Genomic DNA, 16119 nt, shown 5'->3' with positions numbered 1-16119 from the left:
AATTTGGGCATAGGTCTGTCTGAAAGTAGGCCAACCAATAGCTGGCATATAGTTAGAGAAAACTGTCTATCTGCACCAGCTTTATCGTCCAGCCTGAGCCACTGTGATAAATCTGGATATAAAGATTAGATAGGTTGGCTAGATTAGGTAGGTAGGTAGATGGATAGTACACCCCTCACATTTTTGTAATTATGTTATCATATCTTTTGATGGGACAACACTGAAGATGTGACACTTTGATACAATGTACAGTAGTCAGTGTACAGCTTGTGTAACAGTGTACATTTGGTGTCCCCTCAAAATAACGCAACACACAGCCATTAATGTCTTAACCGCTGGCAACAAAAGGGAGTACACCCCTAAGTGAAAATGGCCAAATTGTGCCCAATTAGACATTTTTCCTACCCGGTGTTATGTGACTCATAATTGTTGAAAGGTCTCAGGTATGAATAGGGAGCAGATGTGTTAAATTTGGTATTATCGGTCTCACACTCTCTCATAGTGGTAACTGGAAGTTCAACATGGCTCCTCATGGCAAAGAACTTTCTGAGGATCCGAAAAAAAGAATTGTCGCTCTACATTAAGATGATTGCCAACACCCTGAAACTGAGCTGCAGCACGGTGGCCAAGACCATACATCGGTTTAACAAGACAGATTCCACCTGGAACAGGCCCCGCCATGGTCGACCAAAGAAAATAAGTGCACATGCTGAGCGTCATGTCCAGAGATAGCAATAGTCCTGCCAGCATTGCTGCAGAGGTTAGAGGGGTGCTTAGACCATACGCATGAAATTGGTCTGCATGTCGTCCCAGAAGGAAGCCTTTTCTAAAGATGATGCACAAGAAATCCTGCAAACAGTTTGCTGAAGGCAAGCAGACTAGGGACATGGATTACTTGAACAATGTCCTGCAGTCTGATGAGACCAAGATAAACTTATTTGGTTCAGATGGTGTCAAGCGTGTGGTGGCAACCAGGTGAGGAGTACAAAGACAAGTGTGTCTTGCCTACAGTCAAGTGTGGTGGGAGTGTCATGGTGTGGGGCTGCATGAGTGCCGCCGGCTGTGGGGGGCTACAGTTCATTGAACCATGAATGCCAACATGTACTGTGACATACTAAAGCAGAGCATGATCCCCTCTCTTTGGAAACTGGGTGCAGGGCAGTATTGCAACATGATAATGACCCCAAATACACCTCCAAGATGACCACTGCCTTACTAAAGAAACTGAGGGTAAAGGTGCTGGACTGGCAAAGCATGTATCCAGACCTAAACCCTATTGAGCATCTGTGGGGCATCCTCAAACGGAAGGTGGAGAAGTGCAAGGTCTCTAACATCCAACAGCTCCGTGATGTCGTCATGGAGGAGTGGAAGAGGATACCAGTGGCAACCTGTGAAGCTCTAGTGAACTCCATGCCCAGGAGAGTTAAGGCAGAGCTGGAAAATAACGGTGGCCACACATAATATTGACACTTTGGGCACAATTTGGCCATAGATGCTACTTCTTATTATATAATTACATAATATCAATGAGTATCCTCCATTCAACTAATAACAATGTAACCACACAATAGTGTATTTGTGTACCACTGGAAATTACCTTTCAGCACCACTAGGTGGCAGGCAAGGAATTTTTACTAAGCCATCAGCTGTAAGAAAGTACTGAGAATGGTGGCAGGTGCACAAGCAAGGTACTGCTGAATATTAACTAATTAGTACAATTTTCATTACTGATCCTCAGTAAGAATTTACTTAAAACAGACCTGTCATAAAGTTCCAGATTATGTGTTTTTTTTTTTACTTTACTACTAACTGTTTGATAAAAATAAAAAAAAATGGACTCCAAAAGAACAGCATCATGTATATCTAGAAGTATTCAACTTGTTGCCGAGATAGTTACTTCCCCTAGGACATACGTCCGAAGGGGGTGTAACACTGGAAGAGTCAGTTGTAGAGAAGGATTTGGGTGTACTTGCAGATCATACACTTAATAACAGCATGCAATGTCAATCTGCTGCTTCTAAGGCTAGCGGGATATTGTCAAGCATTAAACGAGGCATGGACTCGAGGGACAGGGATGTAATATTACCCCTTTATAAAGCCTTGGTGCGGCCTCATCTGGAATATGCAGTTCAGTTCTCGGCACCAGTCCATAGAAACGATGCCCTGGAACTGGGAAAAGTACAAAAGAGAGCGACTAAACTGATAAGGGGCATGGAGTTATGAAGAAAGGTTAAAAGAATTAGATTTATTTAGCCTTGAAAAAAGGCATCTAAGGGGGGGACATGAATACCCTATACAAATATATACAGGGCCTATAGAAAAAATATGGTGAAAAGTTGTTCCAAGTAAGATTCCCTCAAATGACAAGGGGGCACTGCCTCCATCTGGAGAAGAAAAAGTTCAGTCTCCAGAGACATCAAGGCTTCTTCACCATAATAAATGTATGGAATCTTTGGAACAGTTAACTCTGGACATGGTCGCAGCAGGAACAGCTGATGGTTTATAAAAAGGCTTAAATCAATTCTTAAAATTAAATACGGTAACATTAATGCTTATGAAAATGTGTAGAAGTCTGGTTTCCAACTGTCCTTTTCTTAGATCACATCCCCACCTACCCCTGGTTATACCTGATGGACTTATGAGTTGTTGCAGACATCTATGTGACTGAAGCAAATGAATAACTTCATAGGAGTCTATTATGAAATTGCTGTCTTGCAGAACTTATGGGGTTAAGGTTATTACAGAAAAGGCATATAAAATCATCATGCACCCTTTGATGAAAGTAAAACTAGTGAAAAACAAATCAAACAATAAAAGTGACACAGAGCCACATAAAAGGATTCATTCAAAGAGTGAGATATATTGATCTCCGCTGAGTTGCCACAAGTGATTACCTGTTTCGTTTTTTGCGATGTTCCCTGTTGCAGTTTTCCGACTCGCTGCCGCTACTGGTATTACAGCGTGACCGTGACCTGAAGAATTACATCAATGAGATATGCTTAGAGATATTTCTTTAACCCTGGTTTCACACCTAAGCGTTTTGCAAACACGCGTTTTTATGCGCGATTTTGTCGCGCATTTTTATGCACGTTTTTTGTAATAGTAAACCCGCGTTTGGGTGATTGACAGCAGTGTTGTCCAAAGAGTCTATGGCCCAAACGCGCGTCAAAGGCGCCAAAAAAAGCTACTGTACTTGTTTGAGCGTTTTACAGCGCATTCAAACGCGCTGTAAAACGCGAAAATGTGAACCAGCCCCATAGGGAAGCATTGGTTTTCATGTGTTGCGCGTTTTACAGCGCGTAGGAACGAGCTGTAAAACGCTCAAGTGTGAACTTAGGGTAAAAGCAGCAAGTGCAAATTTCTAGCTCTAAGGGCTCATGCACACAAACGTATTTTCTTTCTGTGTTCATTAAATTTTTTTGCGGACTGTATGCGGAACCATTCATTCCAACGGGTCCACAAAAAAAAGGAAGTTACTCCGTATGCATTCCATTTCCGTATGTTCGTTCCGCAAAAAAATAGAACATGTCCTATTATTGTCCGCATTATGAACAAGGATAGGGCTGTTCTATTAGGGGCCAGCTGTTCTGCAAAACACGGAATGCACGTGGACGTCATGCGTATTTTTTGCAGACCACAAAATACATACGGTTATGTGCATGAGCCCTAAGTTAATAGTTGTCTGGGGGTGGAACACTGCACCCACAGAAATCTTTGGGCCCCCAAATGAACCTCCATATGCCATATTCCATGTTCATACCGAAAATAACTGAAAAAATTGGGATGTGGTGCAAATACCAATATTTGTAGGGGAGAATATCTCAGTGCAGTATGGGGGGTTATAGTCGTGGGATTGCCTATAGCTCAACAACTGCCATTATAGAGACGTGGCCCATTAAAGACATGTCAGTGTTACAAACCATCAAAGCAGGTACAAACTGAAAAGATTGTAGAAAAACTAGTAAATTTCTGTGCTTGCTTTGCTTGTAATTTTTTTGTCACTCTTTGCATGTTAAAGGGACACTGACAGGTCCAAAAAGCATATTTAGGTATATATATGACAGTACAGGTCATATAAAGTGTATTAGAATCATCTAAGTATCCCCCCTGTCCACCTTATAAATACAGTAAAAAGAAGTTTTATAACCTGCTTTCATCGTGTTCAATCTGCCCAAGGGGCGGTGTTTCATCTCAACTTGCGCCCAGCCAGCCTCGCCACAACTGCCGTTTGAAGCGCCGCCCAGCTAATCAATATTCACTTTGCTGGGCGGCTACTAGTGTCTCCGGCCATCTTCAGCGCATGCGCCCGGCACCCTCACTGGCCGAGATCGCATCGCGCCTGCGCACAGTGTGATTCCCAGAGGCTGATGCAGCCTCTGCTTAATGCACATGCGCCGGGCACAGCAGCGCTTCAGAGTAGCCGCCCAGCGAAGTGAATATTGATTAGCTGTCCTGCTTTTCATATTCCCCATAGACTTTCAGCTAACCCCTGGAGCTGGCGTTTTTACTGCAGGTGCAAAAAACACAACTAAAAATCTGTTTTTTCACTATCATAAAAGAAAAAAGGAGCATGGCTACAGCTTTGAATGCTGCAGAATACTGGTACATATGAGAAGGAAAATGTGTCATACATTGAGAAGAAATGCCAATATGGTGGGGGGCTTCTTGTGATGAAATGTTACCTGCTGATTCATTGACAGGGGTTCAACAATTAAATTTTGAATGCCAAAAGGTTTAAAGACAGTGGGGGAGATTTATCAAACTGGTGTAAAGTAGAACTGGCTTAGTGGCCCATAGCAACCAATCAGATTCCACCATTCACTTTTCACAGCTCCTTTGGAAAATAAAAGGTGGAATCCGATTGGTTGTTATTGGCAACTAATTCAGTTCTACTTTACACTAGTTTGCTAAATCTCCCCCAGTGTCTCTGTATAGACAACAGGATGACGGGAACAGTGATGGCTAGTTCGCATTGTTCGCCCCCGTAAACACATGCGGGCTGACATCTTTTTTTACAAGTCCGGCGAGGCACAGGTAAGCCCTTACCTGTGCGCGAGCCGGTCTGAAAACAAGTGCAGTCAGCGGGAGCAGGCAGTTCCGAGAACAGCCACTGGGGGCCTTCATCGGGCTGTTCTTGGAACTGCCTATTCCCGGTGACCGCACTTGTTTTCAGACCGGCTCGCGGCACAGGCACAGGCTTACCTGTGCCTCGCCGGACTTGTGAAAAAAGATGGCAGCCCGTATATGTTCGCGGGCGAACAATTTTCGAACTGGCCATCACTGAACAGGAACATTGCTAAAGAAGTCTGTCTGCCATGCTGCAAGTATACCTTTATGTGAGATTAAAAACCATCTGTTACGGGAGTATAAAATGCTAAGTAAATGCATGTACTTACAGTCACCAATTGTATTGTAAGAGTATAGAGCTTTTATTATTGTCTTCATCAGCGCCTTTGTTCTTGACATTGGGCTGCCTCATAGCATTTGGCACCGTGTATGTTAGTGCTGTCTTCCATCTTAAAAGCTATAGACACCTTTGGGGCATTTTTTTTATTGAGTTTTAGGCTACTTTCACACCAGTGTTTTTGATGGATCCATCATGGATCAACAAAAATGCTTCCATTAAGATAATACAACTGTCTGCATCTGTTATGAACGGATCCGGTTGTATTATGTCTTCTATAGCCATGAACACCATTGAAAGTAAATGGGGGACGGATCAGTTTTCTATTGTGTCAGAGAAAATGGATCCATCCCCGTTGACTTACATTGTGTGTCAGGACATTGTGTGTCACCACATCGCGGACAGAAAAACGCTGCTTGTAGTGTTATTCTTTCGCAATGGGGACGCAACCAAACAGAATGGAATGGGGGCTAATGAAGAAAATAATAAACATGTTACACTCAGGGATCAAATGGCTGTAGGCATATGTAAGTACTTTACATTTTTTATTCCTAAGACAGGTCCCCTTTCAAACAATGCTCATTATGTATAGGAATATGCAGGCACTGTAATGCTTATGTTGGCCCTGCATGGCCTTTTCAGTATACGCACCTCCTCCTGTGCTTGAGATCAGAATCCTCACCACTGTTCTGTCCTTTCCTGTATAGGATACAAGGCATAGTTATAATGAGATTTTAGACAATCAATTTGGGGTTAAAATAATTCTTTCAATTGGTCTTTATATAAAAAAAATAATAGCAGTTTCTGATATACAGTACAGGGGTTAAAAATCAGTCTGTTTGCGGAGTATCACTTCTCAGTCCCGTCAGCTGACAGTTCATGTTAAGCCTTATCTCTGATCTCCTGACCTCAAACACTAATTATAGTAAAACTCTAATCAAACTAAAAAGAATATGGCTTAAATGAGTGTTTATGAGGTCAGGAGATCAAAGATAAGGCTTCACATGAGCTGTCAGCTGACTGGACTGAAGTAATAATCTGCAAACAGACTGAATTTTAACCCCTGTATCTCATAAATGGCTGAAAATTTTTAGTAAAGACCAAATGAAAATTATTTTTAGCGTAAAATGCAATCATAAAAAATATGTCCATATCCTTTCAATGGGTATTCCAGCTGTAGAGAACTTTTTATAAATTAGCCATTATTGTGCTGCCCCTAAACAAAGAAATGTACTCACTTGCTTAGCAATGCTTTCGTTCCCAAGCCTATCTGCAAACGGATGGGGTCATGTGCACTGCTGCAGCCAAGCACTGGCCTCAGCAGTGACATGTCCCCAAGCAGCACACATTGTGATTGTCATTGTCAAGATTAACTAATATTGACTAATGTTGACTGTCAGGTGAAAAGAACCAATTTAATGGATTGCAAAGAGAATAAATGCAGTGGTAGTATGTAAGCTTAACCTGCGGCTCCATTCTTTCTGGTGCACCGGATGAATAATGAACACAAGAATCCCCAGAATGTAGGCAAGTACTATTTCAAATGTAAGAGTTGTTGTAATACATCAGAAGTAACGCTGTGCAAAAATCAACCAGAAACATCAAGATATCAGAACAAAACCTCATAAAGGAGGATGGGGGGCAGAAACAGAGAGAAAACTTCCTAAAAGAGACATAAGGAATGGACACTGCTGTTTCCTAGCTTTTTTCACTCCCTTAGAAGTTTTTTTAAATCGCAGTATGCTCTGGGTGTGGTGTTATTTTCAGATATTTCCCATAGACTTTTCTATAGGAAAGAAAAAAAATCTGAAAAAAAAAGAAATGCTACAAAAATGTCGCTTGACTAATAAAATGTAAAAGCAAACATGGACTTAGAAGTAGCAGCACACAAGTTTGCTAAAAAATGTGAGCAAAGAGCTTCTAATTTAAGTATAGCAGTAATGCAATCTACTTTTATTCCTGTTTCTAGAGTCTGCATGTGTCTTGTGCATAAAGCAGTGTGCTGCTACTTGTAGTCCTCTGTATACAAAGTTTGGAGGTGTTGACTTCTGCTTGACTCAAAAAATGACACACCCCAAAAAATAAAAATATAAATCATGGCTTTTTTTGCAAGCCAAAGAACACCAAGAAAAAACTTCTTAAGAGACCGCTGCTGTCTGTTGTAAAATAGATGTAGTTAAGGGGGTATTAGCCGAATAATCGTCCTAGAAATTGTAATGTCGTTCGCTATACACCAATTTTCGGAGGGTGTAATAGCTACTAGCGGTCGTGAAAATGTCAGATTCTTGTTCAACCGCATCGTTGAACTTGTCAAAAGATTACCATCCGTCGACCTGACATCTCAGTGTGTAATAAGTCATCACCTGATCGTCAAGACATCATAGTACAGGAGTGGAATCTGAGTGGAACCTCCAAGTGCTCAAATCTTTGTATGTAATAGATGGATTTACAAACGATTCTCGACTTTATAACGATCGCAATAACGACTACTTCTCCTATCATTGTCTTGTCTACTAATGACCAGTTACAAACAATGTCAACTATTTGATGGTCAATCGCCATCGTTACCAAATCTACCTGTCTAATATACCCTTTGGTTTACATAGCAGAACTCTGAATACAGCTCCGGGCTGTAAAATTCACGGTGCTCTAAGGTGAAGACACCCTTTCTAGATATGGCTTCATTATGCATCACTTTGCTTCGATATTATGTGACTATTAGGGCAAGCATTCGCCATTGGATTTCCAGATTTATGATCATGGCATTTCCATGTGGCAGCAGACTACATGTATCTGCTTCAGCCTATGTACTACAAATACTACAACAATGATGACATGCCACTTACCTCCTGATAAGTTGCCCGGACTCATTCTCACTCCCAGACTGATTGCGCCGTCGAGGGCTGGGGAACTTTGGTGACTTAGTGCGGTCATTGGGAGAATTATACAGACCACTGAAAGGGATATGCAAATGATGAAGTTAACATTCAATTAATTCTTTGGCACTTGTGTCCTTTATGCAAATCATTGCAGCACAGCTGAGCAATTGGATCTTCATAATAACATTCTGATAAAGTGACATATTTGACCCTTGAAAATGAAGACTTGGGGAAGAGAAGCGATTTACTCAGTCTGGCTAGGCATAAAAATGAGCCTGCGGGTACAACTGTGGTGATCCTGCAGCCAAGTACAAATTATAAATGGAACAACAAAATACATCATCTCAAGGAGGAAAAAGTATAATAAAATAGACCAGAATATAATAGTGTACCTACCTATATCAGACACACCTAAAGTGTGATGTATATAACAAAGACATTAAACCCCTAATGACCCCAGCCATACATGTACGGCGCTGGAGGACGTGACTTAAAGACCAGCGCCGTACAAGAGCTCCGCCCACCCGATCAGTGTCACGGACCCAGCAGTCACTGACAGCCAGGCCCCTGCTGCATACGCCGGCATCTGTGAAGACACAGATGCCGGCATATTAACCCCTTGTATGCAGCGGTCAAAGCTGACCACAGCATGCAGACTGTTTAAGGAGGGTACGCGTGCCCTCCGCATATCCATTGCATCCCCGCGCTGCAGTGGCAGGGACCCGATAGCAGAGAAGGCAAGCCCGATACCTTCCATAGGCATCAGGGCTTTCTTTCTTCAGAAGCCTGTGAGGTCCAACCCCTTAGGGTCCATTCACACGTCCGCAAAATGGGTCTGCATCCATTCTGCATTTTTGTGGAACAGGTGTGGAAGCCAGTCATTTTCAATGGGGCCGGAACGTGATGTACGGATCCGCACTTCCGTTCCGCAAAAAAAACAGAACATGTCCTATTCTTGTCCAATTGCGGACAAGAAAAGGCATTTTCTATGAGAGTGCCGGCCATGTGCAATCCGCAAAATGAGGAACGCACCTTGCCGGTGTCCGTGTTTTAAGGATACGTAATTTGCGGATCCGCAAAACACATACAGAGGTGTGAATGGACCCTTAGGTTAGGTCTCACAGGCAGGCTGTCAGCATAAAAGCTGACAGCCAATGCATTACAATACAGGTTGTATTATAATGCATTGCAGAGGGGATCAGACCCCAGAAGTTGAAGTCCCAGAGTAGGACAAAAAAAAAAAAAAGCTTCAAGTAAAAAAAACATATTGGGTATTGCCGCGTCCGTAACGACCGGCTCTATAAAAATATCACATGATCCACCCCCTCACCTGAACGCCGTAGAAAAAATAAAATAAAAACTGCTAAAACAACAATTTTTTTGTCACTTTACATCACAAAAAGTGCAACACCAAGCATCAAAAAGGCATATGCCACCCCAAAATAGTACCAATCAAACCCACAAAAATATGAGCCCCTACATAAAACAATTGGGCAAAAAAAAACTATGAATATGGAGACACTAAAACATTAATTTTTTTGTTTCAAAAATGCTTTTATTGTGTTAAAAGTGAAAAAATAAATAAAAAAAAGAAGACATATTAGGTATCTCCGTGTCTGTAACGACCTGCTGTATAAAAATATCACATAATCTAACCCCTCAGGTGAACACCGTAGAAAAAATAATACCACTGTGTCAAAAAGTGTAATACCAAGCGATCAAAAAGTAATACGCACCCCTAAATAGTACCAATCAAACCATCATCTCATCCCGCAAAAAAATTAGACCCTACCTAAGACAATCGCCCCAAAAAAACTAAAAACTATGGCTCTCAGAATATGGAGCCACTGAAACTTTTTTGGGGTTAAAAAAATGCTGTTATTGTGTAAAAGTTAAATAAATAAATAAAAATATACACATTAGGTATTGCTGCATCTGTAATAACTTGCTGTATAAAAATGTCACATGACCTAACCCCTCAGATGAACACTGTAAAAAATAAAAACGGGGTCAAAAAAGCAATTTTTTTGTAAACTTACATCACAAAAAGTGTAATAGCAAGCGATCAAAAAGTCATAGGCACCATAAAATAGTACCAATCAAACCATTCTCATACCAAAAAAAATTAGCCCCTACATAAGACAGCCCAAAAAAAAAAACTAAAAAAAAACTGGCTTTCAGAATATGGAGACACTAAAAAAATGCTTTATGATGTAAAACTGGAACAAACATATTTGGTATTTTTGCGTCCGTAACAACCTGCTCTATAGAAATAGCACATAATCTAACCTGTCAGATGAACACTATAAAAAACAAAAAATAAAAACTGTGCCAAAACAGCTATTTTTTGTTACCTTACCTCACAATAAGTGTAATATAAAGCAACCAAAAATCATATGTACCCTACAATAGTACCAACAACTGCCACCTTATCCCGTAGTTTCCAAAATGGGGTCACTTTTTTGGAGTTTCTACTCTAGGGGTCCAATGAGGAGGGTCTTCAAATGTGACATGGCAACTTAACATTATCCCAGTGACATCTACCCTCCAAAAACCACATTGCACTCCTTTCCTTCTGCACCCTGCCATGTGCCCGTACAGCAGTTTACGATCACAAATGGGGTGTTTCTGTAAACTAAAGAATCAGGGTAATAAATATTAAGTTTTGTGTAGTTGTTAACCCTTGCTTTGTTAGCGGGAAAAAAAATGAATTAAAATGGAAAATCTGCCCAAAAAGTTAAATTCTGAAATTTCATCTACATTTTCCTTTAATTCTTGTGGAACACCTAAAGAGTTAACAAAGTTTGTAAAATCATGAATACCATGAGGGGTGTAGTTTCTAAAATGGGACAATTTTTGGGTGGTTTCTATTATGTAGCACCACAAAGTGACTTCAGACCTGAAATGGGTCCTTAAAAAGTGGATTTTGGAAATTTTGAGATTTGCTTCTAAGCCTTCTAACATCCCAAAAAAAGAAAATGTAATTTACAAAATAATCCAAACATAAAGTAGACATATGGGAAATGTAAAGTAATAACTATTTTAGGAGGTATAACTATTTGTTTTCTCAGAATGGCCTGGATAAGTAAAAGCGTTTTAAAGTTATTACCACATAAAGTGACATGTCAGATTTGCAAAAAATAGCCTGGTCCTTAAGGTGAAAAATGGCAGGGTCCTGAAGGGGTTTTCCAGCTTTATATTCCGTTCAGTGCTCCTTGTGGTCCCAGTCTTGTAAACTTTCACACAGGATCACATGCACCGCTGCAGCCATTCGCTGGACTCATTGGTGAAGTGTCATGCCACTTTAAGGACGTTGTGTTTTTTTCATCCCCGCTCTTCAGCATTTTTTAATGTATTTCAATTTATATAGTCCAATGATGATTTTTGACGGGTTGTATGTTTTTAATGCCAACATTTTGGGGCACTTATAATGTATTGAAAAACCTTTATTAATTTTATTTGGAGACGCGGGGCAAAGAACAGCAATTCTGCAATTTTGGGGGGGTTTCGTTTTTAGTGTGTTCACCACGTAGTAAAATGTTACCTTTTTTTCTGTGGGTCAGTACAATTACAGCAAAACCAAATTTATATAGTTTTATGTCGTTTTTATATAGGTTTTACAATTTTTGCACAAAATAATCACTTTTTTAAATAATTAAATAATTTGTTTATATTCTGGGAGCCATAACTTTCATATTTTTCCGTTGACAGTGCTGTGTAAGGGCTTGCTTTTTGCAGGATGAAGACATTTTTACTAGTATCATACTAGGGTACATCCAACTTCTTGATCACATTTTATTCTATTTTTTGGGGAAGTGGGATGAACAAAAAAAAAAAAATACAACATTTCTGGCATTGTTTTTCTTTTTATACAGCATTCCCCCTCCAGATTAAACAAAGAGATGTTATAATTCGGTGTACAGATGCAGCAATACCAATTATGTATACTTTTTTTTAACAAAGGTTTTCCTTTTTTAATATTTTATTAACTTTTATATCATTTAATTTCAATTTTTGAAAATGTTTTTGTCCCACTAGGAGACTTGATCACGCCATCCTTTGATCACTTCTGTAACACACTGTAATACTTCTGTAGGCCCTCCTTCTGGCCTAATTGGTGAATTACAATGGCAAAACTGTGGGTTTCATTAGGTCCTTGACTTCCATGAAACACATCAGCACGGTTTAGTGGGGTAACAAGGGTCCCTCCCTATGCTGTATACTGACATCAGATTCTTTGGATTAAGGACTAACATACCATAAGGGCTCCTGGACATATCAAACCCTGCACGAGTCCTATATGTCTGCATTATATCTGCATTCTGTGTGCCAATGTATGGTTCCTCTGTGAGGCACTGGATTCTCCCTTAGAAGAAATGCTTCTGAGAGTGAACACATTAAAGGGGTTGTTGCAGGGGTTTTATATTAATGACATATCCTAAGGATAGTTCATCAGTATTCGATTGGCGGGGTCCCACACCGGGCACACCGATCAGGAGGTGGTGCTCCATGCCAGTGCTGCTTTCTGTTCATTACACTGCCCGTCTACTCGGAAGCGAGTGTAATTACAAGTACTATTCACTTGAATAGAGCAAGAACGGGCAGTGTAATGAAGAGGAAGCGGTGTTCACATAGAGAGCTGCCTCCCCTTCAAACAGCTGATCAGTAGGGGTGTCGGGTGTAAGACCCCTGCCGATCTGATATTGATGACCTATACTGATGATAGGGGTAGAGGTCATCAATAATAAACCCTTGCACAACCCCTTTAAGCATATGCTTGTTTTTCTTTCTTTACGAAATCAGACTATGGATACCGCATTATGGATCTGTAATATGCAGTAATCTTACACAAAATGGCTGCTGATAATAGACATTGCGAGTCCAATGAAAATAATTTATTTTTACAGTACTGTACCTCGCAGAGCCGTTGCCTTCCCAGGGGGCACTTGCTTTACTTCTTTGGGTGTCTGGGCTGTTGTCTTGTTTGACCTTCTTGGAACTTCAGAGGAAAAAATTCATTAATGAAGAAAAGTGTGAATCAACTAAACAGGAACATCAGAAGCTACATCTTTTTTTTATTTATTTTTTACGTTCAGACCTAAAGAGGACCTTTCACCGTTCCTGACATTACCATATAAATACCTGGCAGTGTAGGGCATACTGATGACATGTGATATCACTTTTTTCCTTTCTGTGGGCTACTCCGTTCCCCCGCTGTGCCCCCCCGTTCTGGTTTCCCACCCTGTATGTAAATCCATCCCATCGGTACAAGGAGGAGGAGACAGCAGTGTTTCTCAGGGGTCGTCGCCTTCTCCCTGGCTGTGATACACTCTGCTGCGATTGGGCAGCTCACAGTCAGGGAGAAGGAGATGCCCCTTGAGAAACCTGTCCATCTCCTCCTCCCTGTGTGCTGCCCATTGTGTTGGATTGTCAATGTGTATATGCTGTGAAGATACGAGATGTGCAGCACCTGAAACTACGGATACTGGAAGCCTGTGCTAGCATTTCTCCTGCGGTGTTGCTATCAGTGTGTGAAGAGTGGGAGAAGAGGGTTGCATTGACAATCCAATACAATGGGCAGCACATTGAACACATTTTATAAGTGGTCAGAAACTTGTAAATAACTCATGAAAGAATAAAGTTACGTTAAAACCAAGCACACCATTGTTTTTCTTGTGAAATTCCCAATAAGTTTGTTGTGTCACATGACCCTCTTCCTATTGAAAAAAACAAAAGTTGGATTCAAAATGGCCGACTTCAAAATGGCCACCATGGTCACCACTCATCTTGAAAAGTTTCCCCCCTCACATATACTAACGTGCCACAAACAGGAAGTTAATATCACCAACCATTCCCATTTTATTAAGGTGTATCCATATAAATGTCCCACCCTGTACATCTACCTTCCAGCTATGGCTAGGTACACATCACACTTGGGATCTGTGCTTGGGTAAAATGCTCTCAATATACACTACATAGACGCAAGTATTTGGGCACACCACTTAATCACTTAATTCAGGAGTTTCATTCAGTCTAGTGGCCACAGGATTATAACATCCAGCCACTAGCCATGCAGTCTGCCTTTACAAACATTTATGAAAGAACTCACTGAATTCGAGCGTGGTACTGTAATAGGATGCCACCATTGCAATAAGCCAGTGGCATTAACATTAACAAAAACTATGCACCAGGAGCTTCATGGAATGGGTTTCCATGGCCGAGCATCTGCACGCAAGCCTTTAGTTCACCAAGCACAATGTGGCAGATGGAGTGGTGTAAAGCACACCGCCACTGGACTCTAGAGCAGTGGAAAGTGGAGCGATGAATCTATTTCAACAATCTGATGTACGAGTCTGGATTTGGCAAATGCCAGGGGAAGGTTACCTGTCTGACTGCATTGTGCCAACTGTAAGGAGGGACGGAGGAGGGATAATAATATGGGGCCTCTTCGTTCCAGTGAGGGGAAATCTTAATGCTTCAGTATAGCAAGAGATTGTAGACAATCGTACACTACCAACTTTATGGGAACAGTTTGGGGAAGGCACTTTTATGTTCCAGCACGACTGTTTGTAAAGGCATGGTTGGGTGAAGACCTTGACTGGCCTGCACAGAGCCCTGACCTCAACCCCAGTGACTTCCAGTATTAAACCATATGTTAAAAAGTGTCTCTTCAGTCCACCTGAATACCCCGTTGTCGCAGCAGACTTCCGTGCCCCCTCACAACCCCCTACTGGGACTGATGGCTTTTACAAAACACATATGGGATACTTGTCATAGACAAAGTGCTTATTCAGATCAGAATATTATGTATAATTGTGGGCAACTGTGTATAAGAAGGACACAGCTCAAATAAAAAAGGTGCAGAGGAGGGCGACCAAGGCAATTAAAAGGGCTTTCCAAGATTTTTATACTGATGACCTATCCTCTGGTCATCAGTTTTAAAATCTCTGAAAATTCCTTTAAGGGAATGGGTGGACTGCAGTACAGGTTATCAAACGTGGGGTTATTAAGTCTGGAAAAAAAGATGGCTTAAGAGATGTAATTACAATGTACTAATAGGTATGTAGTACAGTACAGATATCTCTCTAATGATCTTTTTATACCTAGGCCTGTAACCATGACATGTGGGCATCCTCTATGTCTAGAGGAAAGAAGGATTTATTCTCTACATAGACAGGGATTCTTTACTGTAAGAGCAGTGAGACTATGGAACTCTCTGCCATAAGATGCTGTGATGGTTGATCAGATTTAAAAGGGGTCTGGATACCTTGAAAGTATTAATATAGCAAGTTATTAATATTACATTATTGGAGATGGGACACTGATCCAGGGATTTTTCTCCTCTAGGAAATATTATGACGAGACCAGGTAGAGCAATTGTATCAGGGAAGTTGGGTGGTATCATCATAGGTGATTCCAGTCATTTTGTTTCCGCCCATACATCAAGTGCAGTTGTGTGTATTGGCTTTACTCTATGCAAAATTTCAATCCAAAATTAAAGGCGTTGTAAAAAAAATGGGGGAGAGGGGTGGGAATTAGCAAATCCCCTTCACTTGGCAAGACCTGTAAAGGGAAGATTACATAGCTGACTCACCGCTCCTTCTCCTCCAGGCCTGTGATGCTCCGCTCGACCCCTCGATGTAAACATCCAGTTTGACATCACAGCAGCCAATAACTTGCCGCGGTGGTGACCGGCCCCTTTTCTGTCATGACATATGGTCAGAGGACGCAAGGGGATCTGGTCTTCACTGTGGCCAGTGATTGCGGTGATGTCACACCAGATGGTGACATTGAGGGACCGCAGAGGAGCATCACAGGTCTGGAGGAGAAGGAGCG

The 16119-nt window shown here is 41.2% G+C and overlaps 1 protein-coding gene across 2 annotated transcripts in view; it reads right to left on the bottom strand.

Moving 5' to 3' along the window:
- EPB41L4A (erythrocyte membrane protein band 4.1 like 4A) overlaps nucleotides 1–16119 on the bottom strand; it is a 251276-nt gene that overhangs the window by 22868 nt on the left and 212289 nt on the right. For both annotated transcript variants that reach the window (XM_044275942.1, XM_044275943.1), the window contains 4 exons: nucleotides 13199–13282; nucleotides 8251–8358; nucleotides 6056–6103; nucleotides 2895–2972 (listed from right to left, as the gene is read on the bottom strand). In XM_044275942.1, the coding sequence (XP_044131877.1) occupies nucleotides 2895–2972; nucleotides 6056–6103; nucleotides 8251–8358; nucleotides 13199–13282 (318 nt within the window). The remainder of the gene's footprint in view (nucleotides 1–2894; nucleotides 2973–6055; nucleotides 6104–8250; nucleotides 8359–13198; nucleotides 13283–16119) is intronic.

The sequence above is a fragment of the Bufo gargarizans genome, chromosome 1 (assembly GCF_014858855.1).
Source record: "Bufo gargarizans isolate SCDJY-AF-19 chromosome 1, ASM1485885v1, whole genome shotgun sequence".
Classification (NCBI taxonomy): Eukaryota; Metazoa; Chordata; class Amphibia; order Anura; family Bufonidae; genus Bufo; species Bufo gargarizans.
This window is presented reverse-complemented; position numbering and strand designations above follow the sequence as displayed.